Genomic DNA, 10,049 nt, shown 5'->3' with positions numbered 1-10,049 from the left:
CGTAAGCTTACAACTGATCACGTGGACAGTGAACAGCGGTCAACTTTGCCTTAAAAGAAAAATAACATTCCCCCACCCCCCCAAAAAAAAACAACAACAAAACCAGACAATCCTGAAAATCCCTCAGCAGCACCTCTCAGACAGTCGATATTCCAAGAACTGAACTTTAAGAACAAAACAGATATCCAAAACCTAGTCTCCTCCTCCCCCAGGAGGACGTGTTTTGGGGCGAGCTTGTTTCCCCGCGTGTGACCACTCAACAGGGCCCCATCCACTCATGTCCTTCCTTCTCCACCCGCCGGCCTCCAGCCTGGGAAAGGAGCCAGCAGCATGGAATAACAGACAGTAAGGCCATCTTACAATGTCAGAAAATGTATTTGGCTTTTTTTTTTTTTCTTTTTAAAATAAGTGCATACAAATACAGCTAGAAGCAGTTCTGATTCGCCAAGTGCTCTTAAAAAAAAAGCAGCCAAGCCACAGCCGACATAGAACGGAACTGTCACCGGGGTAATGAAGCAGAGATGCTGACAGCGTTAACAAAAGAGAAAAACGCCTTTATAAGTACATACCTTTTGTCGTCAAAAAATATAGAAACACAATGTATTCAAAAAAATCAAAATTATACAGCCATGTTTATGAAGTCTACATTTCCCTTGTCTTGGATATATATATATATGTGTATATATATATGGAGATATATATACAAGTCAAGCAGTTCTAGTTAAGGGTAATCGTGGGCCTTTTTCTGAAGGCGGAAAGTCACGAGTCCCTCTCCTTTTTCACTTTAACGTCTCCCGCGAGGATGGTGGCGATCTCCCCCTGCATGAAGGCCCAGGGGACGTTGGAGCCCACCAGAGGGCACTTCTCCCCACTGGGGCAGTACACCTCTCCGCTGGCTCCCTGCTGTTTAATGCTTTGTCTGGAGCAAGGGAAGCAAAACTTGTGAGAAGGGACGGACGGGCACTGCACGAAGTGGGTGTCCTCCAGCCGCTCGTGGCACAGGGTGCAGCACAGCGGGGCGCTGGCCGCCAGCGAGGAGTCCGGGAGGCTGGTAGGGTGCACCGGCTCCAGTCCTCCGGCGCTGCCCGCCGCCTGGCCCCCCACCTCTCTGGGGCCCAGCCTTCTTTGGTTCATGGACGATGGAGAGGGGGGGCTGCTGCTGTTCCTCCTGGTGGTGGAGTGGACCTGGCTGGCGTCCTTCGAGGCGTGACTGCCCCCTGCATTGTCTGCTACTAAGATCAGGGCTGCCATGGGAGACTGGGCGTTCTGGGCCGCTTCCGGCGGCGTGGTCCGGTTGGAATGAGGTGAGGCAGTGGGTGGCGGTGGAGACACGAAAGAGGACGTGGGGGTCATGGGGATCTTGAGCCCTTCGGTGGAGGTGGACAGCCAGGGCTGGGCCTCTCCGTTGATCTTAGGGGGCCCGACCTCGCCCTCCGGTTCCGGGGAAGGCTTCCTTTTCCGGGCTGTTCTGGCAACTGGAGGAACGAGCGAGAACGCAAAAAAAAAAAAAAAAAAAAAGAAGAAGAAAAGAAAGGCGGGTCAATGGAGGCGCACTCGAGGGGCCTTTCCTTCCCCACGTCCGTCATCGAAGGCGGTCGTGCACGCGCCCCCACTTCCACTCGCCCGCCCGCCCGCGCCTACCTGCTTTCGCCCCGTGGGCCCCGCCGGCCTCGAACCCCAGCAACCTGCCGGCGGTCAGCGCCGGCTCCTTCTTGAACTTGCCCTCGAAGGCGCCCGCGTGGCCGTGCTGGTGCAGCGCCAGCAGCGTGTCGCGCACCGTCTTGGGCCGGCCGCCCCAGTCCTGCTCGGCGGGCGCGCGCGCCTTGGGCTCGGCGGCCGGCTCGGGCGGCGCGGCGGCCGGCGCCTTGTCCTTGGCGGCCGGCTCGGGCTCGGCGGCCGGCCGCTTGGGCGCGCCCAGCTCGGCGCCCGCGGGCCCGGCGAGCGCGGCGCGGCCCAGGCCCAGCGCGGCCGCGCCGTTCACCAGCGGCACCAGGCCGGGCGGCACGGCCAGCGCGCGGCGCGCCGGGGGGCTGCGGCGCGGCGGCTCGGCCGGCTCGTCGGCCGGGGCCAGCCCGTTGGGCGCGCCGTTGGCGGGCCGGCCGAAGTCGGCGGCCGGGCGCGGGCGCTCGGCGGGCGGGCAGCGCGCGGGCTCGGCGGGCGGCGGCAGCAGCAGGTCCTTGGCCGACAGCGGCGGCTTGGCGGCGGCGGCGGGCGGCGAGCGGCCCTCGGGGCAGCAGCCGTGCGCGCGCTTGAGCTGGCGCGCCGTCTCGATGACCAGCTCCACGCGGTCGGCGCCCTCGTAGTTGACGCAGCCGCGGCACACGGGCTCCGTGAAGTCCCAGAGCATGGCCCAGGGCATGCGCGGCAGGTCACACAGGTAGCACGACTGCCGGCGCGCCGCGGCCGCCACCGCCACCGCCGCGGCCATGGCCGGCGCCCCGCGCGCCCGCGGCCCCCCGACCAGCGGCGGCGGCGGCGGCAGGGCCGGCGGGGGCCGGGGCGCGGGGCGCGCGGGCGGCGGCAGGGCCCGGGCGGCGGGGCGCGGCGGCGGCGCGGCGGCGGGCCTCCAGACCGGGGCGGACACGGGGCGGCGCGGCGGGCTCAGCGCGCGGGGCCTGCCGCGAGGGCCGCCGCCCGGACCCGGCTGCCGGCGCCGCCGCTCTCGGGCGCCCGCTCAGCGCCCCGCCGCCGCCGCTGCTGCCGCTGCTGCTGCTGCTGCTGCCGCCGCGGCCGCTCCACTTCTACGCCGCGATTCTTCGACAGCCGCGCACGGCGCCTGCGCGGCCCCCTCCCCCGCGCGCGCCCGGCCCGCGCGCGCCGCCGCGCCCCTCCCCCGCGCGCCCGCCCGAGGCGCGTCCCGGACGCGCGCGCCCCCCCCCCGGGCGCGGGGACCGTGTTTACGCGCGAGCCGCCGGGAGGGCGCGGCCCGGCTCTCCGGGGAGCCCCACCGGGCCCGACGGGGGCCGCGCGCGCCCTGCAGGCCTGCGGGGCTGGGGGCCGAGGGGACGCCGAGCCGACGGAAGGTCACCCGCCCCGCGGCCCCCGGCGCCGCCCCGCCGCCTTATGTAGGGCCGCGCGGCGGGCGCGTGACGTGGGCGCGGGCCGCCGCCAGTGCGCACGCTCCGCGCGGACGTGCCCGGCGCCGGGAGCCGGGGGGCCGCGCCGAGCGCGTGCACGTCCCCGGGCTCCGGGGCGGGGCCGCGTCCCGGCGCAGGCTCCGCCCCCGGCTCGGGCCCGCAGGCCCCGCCCCCGGCGCAGGCCCCGCCCCCGGCCGACTGGGGCTCGCGGGAGGCGAGGCGCGGGCTAGCCCCGGCGCTGGCGGCCTTCCGGGGTCCCCGGCCTGGGCATCCGGCGGGCTGGGCACTGGGCGTTCCCGGCCAGGCTCAGCCAGCCCCGGGGCGCTGGGCCGCCCGCGGCTCCCTTCGGCTCGGACCGCGCAGACTCTGCCCAGCCTGGACTGCGCACCGAGTTTCCCGCTTTTATCGGGAGGAGGAGCTGGCGCGCGGGTGCTGTGGTCGGCCTCCCCGGGCTGGTCCTTCCCAGTTGGGACGGGCACCCTTCCGCTCTCTAAGGGCGGCTGCAGAGCCTCTGCTCTGGGGAGCCCTGCTTCTCTCCCCGAGACTGGAATGAGCTGGCTAAGAGTGGGAAGAACAGGCTACTAATTATATTATCTTGCTACAACTGGATTGGTAGGTGGAGAGGGAGGAAAAAAATCCTGCTGACGTTTCCCTCCAGTTGCTGCTATTCAAAATGCCAGGTTGCTTCAAAGGATTAACCACAAGAGGAAACACGCTCTCCCGTAGAGAAACAGTGCTGCTTAGAACACATGAAAAGACCTGCTCGAGGTGGCACAGAACCCACGCCAGACCCAAACCTGTTCACAGGCCAGCCTTGAATGTCTTGGGGGTTTCCAGCGAAGGTACGCCCGCTCCCCACCTGTCCCTGGAAATGGCCTTGCAATCCTGCCTCACCCTCTCCGAGCCAGGAAAATGAGGCCTACCCGGATCCCTCCCACGAGCAGCTGGTGCCAGCGGGTTTGGGCACTGGGCACCTCCTTCAGAACCTGTCCTTCTGGTCACTGTCTGCCCAGATCCCGTATCCGTCATTTCAGCACCTGACTTCACCCATGGGGACACGGCACAGCGGATGAACCTCCCAGTCTTTGTTGCCAGGAGACCTCAGCACCCCCCAAGAGATGGCCCCAGCAAGCACCGGCTAGTAAACAAAACAAGTCACCATTAGAGCCGTGGCCTAATTATACCCTACCTGGGAGCAGGCTTGCTGAATGCCCCTCAGGGAGAGCCTGCCCCTCTGTCCCCAAATAGAACTACTGAGCTCCAGAGTGCCTGGGGAGATGCGGAGAAAGGGTCTTTGTAGAACAGAGCCTTTCTCCTCCAAAACAGCATCTCTTTTTTCTTTTCTTTTCTTTTCTTTTTTTTTTTTTTTTTTTACACAGCCAGCTGAATTTTGGAACTGAGAAATAAGTACCTGTTGGAAAATGGAAGGCCATTCTGAGTTGTGGGGCTCGCCTGCCATTCAAGGATCTGGGATCCAGGGGGTTAAGGCAGGCCCTGGACCCAGGCAGCAATTCCCTGTGTTGTATCCAAAGTCTTTCCTGCAGCCCGGCCACAGAGCAGCTTTATCGATGGATGCTAAGTAAACATAGCTTTGTTTCTGTCTTGTGCCCACCGCCCTCCCTCCCGGCAGAGAGGCTTTGGATCCCTTCCAAAGCGGCTGCTGCAGCCATCCAGCCGCCTCCTCCCCGCACGGGAGGGAGCAGGGCTTCTAGGGTGAGGCAATGCGTCTGTGATTCTCAGAGACAAGGCAGGAATTGTAATTGTAGTTCATCTGTGATGACTTATGAAAAGAGGAAGTCGGTATGTTTTAGTCACGTAGACTCTGCCCTCTTGCTCAAGCGAGCCTCCAGGTCCTCCAAGAAGAGGGAGCGGGAGCGGAGCTCCTCCTGGCCTCTCGAGTCAAGGTCACCAGGCTGGCGGCAGCGTGTCCCCACACACCCCGAGTGGCCATGCCAGGCTGGTGAGGCGGTGGTTTGAGGCTGGCTTGTAACCTGAACTCCGAGACGTGTGTTTAAGAAGTAAAGAAAATGTTCTGTGAGGAGCATGCTCGCCCAGGGGAGAGGAAGCAAGGATCTTTCCGGGCTGTGATTTCCAAGATTCTTCTTTTAGATGAAGCTCCCAGCTTAGGAATAATAATAATAATAAAGCTATTTAGCGAGACACTATCAAAAATCAAACGTAAAAGAAGTGGTCTCCAGGGTGCCCTCGATCACCCAAGCCCTGTACCCGCAGCGTGCAGGGCAGGGCAGAAAACAGTGACGACCTAGGCCCCCAGTCCGCTCAGCTACAGGGCTGTGCAGCCCCACGCCCCCAGGCAAGGGACTGCCAAGTTCATGGGTCGCACCCTCCACCCAGATGTGGCATCCCAGACTTGATTCTTTAAATAACCGCGATGTTGCAGCCCTAGCACAGCTAGCTGCTTCAACTCTGACCTTGCCATGTTAGAAGGAGTAAAAATAAAAATGCAGCCACATGTCACTGGAATCTCCGTGGACATCCTTGCAGAAGGCTCCTTGTGCTTGGGCAAAAATGCTGTCAAATTGGAAGAGCGCATGGAATACTCAGGGCTTCTCCACTTTACAAAAGAAATGATAACTACTCACGCTGGTTGAGGTGGATGCCTTTCTGCACAGGCACACAGAGACATAGATGACCCTCCTGGGTCACTGGGTAGGAGAGACTTCCTTCCAAATAATGGCGTTAGATGGGACAACTTTGCTAGTTTTCAAATTGCAGACATTTTTTTTTTTTTTTTCTTGTGGTACTGGGAATGGAACCCAGGGGCACTCTACCTCCGAGCTACACCCCCAGCCCTATTTTTTATTCTTTATTTTGAGACAGGGTCTCACTGAATTGCAGAGGGTCTCCTGTCTCAGCCTCCCACAGGCTGGGATCACAAGCCTGTGCTGCCACGGCCGGCTGCAGACATTCTTTTTTAGAAGTACTTTCCCTCTTTCTGACCTCTCCCAGAAGCCTGAGTCTTCAGTGCGCAGAGGACATTTAGATATTAAGGAAGATTTTGCATGTGGAGGGTCTCAGAATCAGGCCAAATAAAATCACAGGAGTGCTTACTCATCCACGAATCGTCTGTAGAAGCCGCCGCCACTGGCCTGTGTGTCCACGCTCATGCAGGTTCCCATCTAGGGCAAAATTTGGGGTCTTGATGTAGGCTAGCTACTGACCGAGTCCGAATTTAAAGAGCTGAGAAAAAAAAAAAAAAACAGATAAAACAAAGGAGAAATTGAGGTCACGCACCTGTTCAGTCTGCAAGGAAATTCACAGGAGACCTGGAGGAGAGACAGCCGCCATTTGGTGCCAAAACCCTCCTGTTGGCCTGTAGGAAAGGGCAGGATGGAGTGCGCTTTTGTGGAATGATAACTGGCTGTGGGTTTCACTTATATTTAAGACACTTGTGGAATCCTTTAAAGGATATCAGTAAGCAAACACTGACAAAATGGTGAGTTCACTTCACGCAAAATGTTTCAGGATATGAAAGTGGTAAATTCCCTCTCCTTAGCTTTTCTACTTAAAATAAGAAAGCACGTTTCCTACGTAGACGTTCAGTAGTGGGAGAATTTGAAATAATTGAATGATGTGATAATTTTAAAAGGCAAAGGAGAGCCGGGCATGGTGGCACATACAAGCTTGTAATCCCAGTACTTGGTAGTCTGAGACAAGAGGATCTCAGGTTCAAGGCCAGCGTCAGCTACATAGCGAGGCCCTCTGCAACTTAGTGAGACCCTGTTTATTAAGGGATAAAAAATAAGGCTGGGGTGTAGCTTGGAGGAAGAATGTCCCTGGGTTCAATCCCTAGTACCAAAAATAAACAAATAGGTAAAAGGCAAAAGAGTAACATGATGGTGTGGTATCTGTTACATCTTTCATAGGGATAAGGATATTTTAAGCATAAATTCTAGTATCTTGCTGTTGTTTTCAGAAACGAAAAACTTGAGGTATTAAAAGATTGAGTGATTTGCCTAAAGTAGCATCAGGGTGACTAAAGATCAGGTGTGACTCCTGTTGCCTGACAATATAGTCCAGGACATTTTATTTGCACTTTCCGTAGTTCAGAGGCCCCACAAAAGAGGATTAGCATGTGTGTTAGCAAAGGACTCGTAACAGGCATGGTGGTGCACATCTGTGATCCCAGTACTCGGGAGGCTGAGATGGGATCGCAGGTTTGAGGCCAGCCTCACAACTTAGCACAACCCCGTTTCAAAATAAAAAATAAAAAGTGTTGAGGGTATATCTCAGAAGTAAAATGCCTCTAGGTTTAACCCCCATTTTGTGTGTGGGGGTGCTGGGGGTAGAATCCAGGGGCATTGGACCTCCAAGCTACACCCCCAGCCCTATTTTTTGTTTTTTTATTCTTTATTTTGAAACAGGGTTTCACTGAGTTGCAAAGGGCCTCACTAAGTAGCTGAGGCTGGCTGAGAACCACGCTCCTCCTGTCTCAGCCTCCCGGATGCTGGGATTACAGGCTTGCGCCAGCACCCAGGACCTTTACCCCCAAATTTTAATTACCAAAAAACAACAAGAGACAAAGAGGGTTAAGATTTGCTTCTCTGTACCTGGAGTTATAGGAGAATGAGAAATTCTTAGGACCCTGGATCCAAAGGAAAGCAAACTCCGATAACTGATAGAGGGAGGTAACGGGTGAGGGGCAGTCGCCACAGTTCCGTGTATCGCGTGGGTCTCCTGAAGTGACCAGCCAGGCGCTGCTCCTTTTAGACCACAGATGAAGAACTGCTATTGGTGTTGAGATAAAAAATTCAATTCTGGGAGTTAGTTGGGTGGTGACATGGTTGAGCTCACCAAATTGGAACATTGCACCCCCAACTGTTTGTGACTCATTTCTTAAAAAAAGAAGAAAAACTTGTGAAATCCTTTAGTTCTTATTGTGGGACACCAGTCCTGACTCCTTGGCACCCAGACAAAGAAATATAATGGGCTGCCCGGCACCAAAAATAAGAGCATGAAACTGAATTGCAGGGAATTTTATGGCTGCAAAGCAGGTAGGAGATGCTGAACGATCGTAACCTATACAAAGAAGTTTTGCTGTCTTTCTTCCTACTTCTTATGAAGTAAAAGTTAGCCAATAGGAACAGACTGACTCTCTCTTGACAAAATAACAGTGTGTTTTGCAAAATAGTGCTGTTCTGCAGGGTATTTGACCTCTACCAATGCAGTCTTAACAATCCATTCTGGTGGCGTACTTATTCCAGCACTCCCCCCCCCCCAACCAAAATAAGTAGGGACGTTCATTTAGAATGATTCCTGTGTGTGTTCAGTGGCTATTCCAATGATAGCTCTCATCTCAAGCACTTAACAATAAATTTAATAACAATAATAGCAATAATAACAATAAACACAACAGTAAAATTCTCTCTCCGATACCTTTTATGGACAGAAGGATCAGGTTAATGAATAAAGGAGACACAGGCAAGCTCCCTGCAGAAGGAAGGAAATCACAGGATGAATCATAGGCTGCCACCCATTAGTTGGGGTGAATTTCCGTACGCAGCGGCACGGCTACTCCTCGGCCCACATGGCAGTCGATCGACGCCTCTTTGCCGGGTGGATGGGGTGAAAACTAGGGAGAGAATGCAATGAAGGAGTCACGTTCAGAACCAGAAGTTCAGAGAGGGAGGGAGAAAACGGGCGTGGGTGCAGAGAGCCTAGGATTGGCCCCAGCCAGAGACCACTGGTGGACAGAATGGAGGGGCAGACGCCCTCAAGGGCCTTCCTGAAGATCTTCTGTTTACTAAAAAGCACGTCACAGGCAGCTGAAATGCAAATGTGAATGGACTTTGATGGACTCGCTGGCAAACCTCCCAGCCCTTCGAGCAGATTCCTGCAGGAGGAAGCTGTGCCTGGGAACAAGCACATGTGAACTTCCTGGGGGCTGTTATTTGTACTCAGCGGGGAGCTGGATTTTTAACCAATTGCCAGACTGCTTTTATTCTATTTCCTCCCTCTCTCATTCCTGATAAGTAAAATAAAAAATTAAATGCGAGTAAAATAAAAATAAGTGAGTACGGCGGAGTGTGAAAAACACGAGAGAGGTCCGGTACACATGGCAAGTAAAGTTTTAATGGCACGGCTCTCCCGGGGATCAGGGCGAGGCACCGTGGGGCCCGCGCGCCTGTCCGAAGCTAGAGGACGCGGGCTCTCCTTTTAAAGGCATGCATCTCGCGAGATGAGGGTTTACTCGCGGGAATGCCCAATTCTCGCGGGGGTTTCAGCCCCTCCCTTGCCCTGCAGAGGTCATGTGACACAAAGTCACATGAGTGCAGGACCCAACTTAACATTCCGGCCTTTTGATGGTAGGGATAATGGATGACGTTGGACCCTCTAGCTTCTTCCTGCTGTCAAGGGGCGTCGTCAGGGGCCCCAGGCCGGGAGGAGTAGGGAGTCCAGTCCCCCAGAAGGGGGTGCAGGTGGGTGCATAGCTGCAGTGCGAATTGGAGGTTATCCTGGACAGCTTAGTGATGTGCGCTTGAGGAGGCTTGAACAGGCAAGGGCTATTAAAGAAAAAAACAAATCATGAGATTGAGCAGGCGACCAAAAAGGAGACTGGCTTACTCAGTACCTGGAGAGCTACCCTGAGCTGGCAAAGAGGATGGAGGTTGAGGGATCCAGGAGCCATCAGTCTTCAGCCAGGCTGAGTAGGGCCAGCGGCGGGGCCTGGTCTGGAAAGGTGCTCCCCCTGTGTTGAGGCACCTGGGGCTCACCCTTTTCCAAGGGCACTGTTCCAGTGGCCCTCCTGGCCACACGCCGGGCACAGTCTGATTGGTAAGCGTGGCTTTGCCCCACTTGAGGCAGGCTCCTGGAGGTAGTTGTTGTTGCAGTCCTCCACACCTAGGTGGCGCTCCAGGGGGCTGAGCCGCCACCGCCAGCCAAAGGGCAGCTACCAGGGATCTGCTTTTTGGCAAAGTCGGAGTGTATGCTCCATTTCCGCCTGTTTCTCTC

At 56.7% G+C, this 10,049-nt stretch overlaps 1 protein-coding gene across 1 annotated transcript; it reads right to left on the bottom strand.

The window, feature by feature from the left end:
- Positions 1-756: 756 nt before the first annotated feature.
- Positions 757-2,428, bottom strand: IRF2BP2 (interferon regulatory factor 2 binding protein 2; the record flags this gene model as incomplete). Its single annotated transcript, XM_080717234.1, has 2 exons — positions 757-1,475; positions 1,642-2,428. 2 exons carry the CDS (start codon positions 2,426-2,428, stop codon positions 760-762), a joined length of 1,503 nt encoding a protein of 500 aa, XP_080573360.1. The 3' UTR covers positions 757-759.
- Positions 2,429-10,049: the final 7,621 nt, after the last annotated feature.

Source organism: Muscardinus avellanarius, assembly GCF_963383645.1.
Source record: "Muscardinus avellanarius genome assembly, chromosome: 20".
Taxonomy (NCBI): Eukaryota; Metazoa; Chordata; class Mammalia; order Rodentia; family Gliridae; genus Muscardinus; species Muscardinus avellanarius.
Note: the sequence above shows the minus strand (reverse complement) of the source record. Positions and strands in the feature narration are given on the sequence as shown.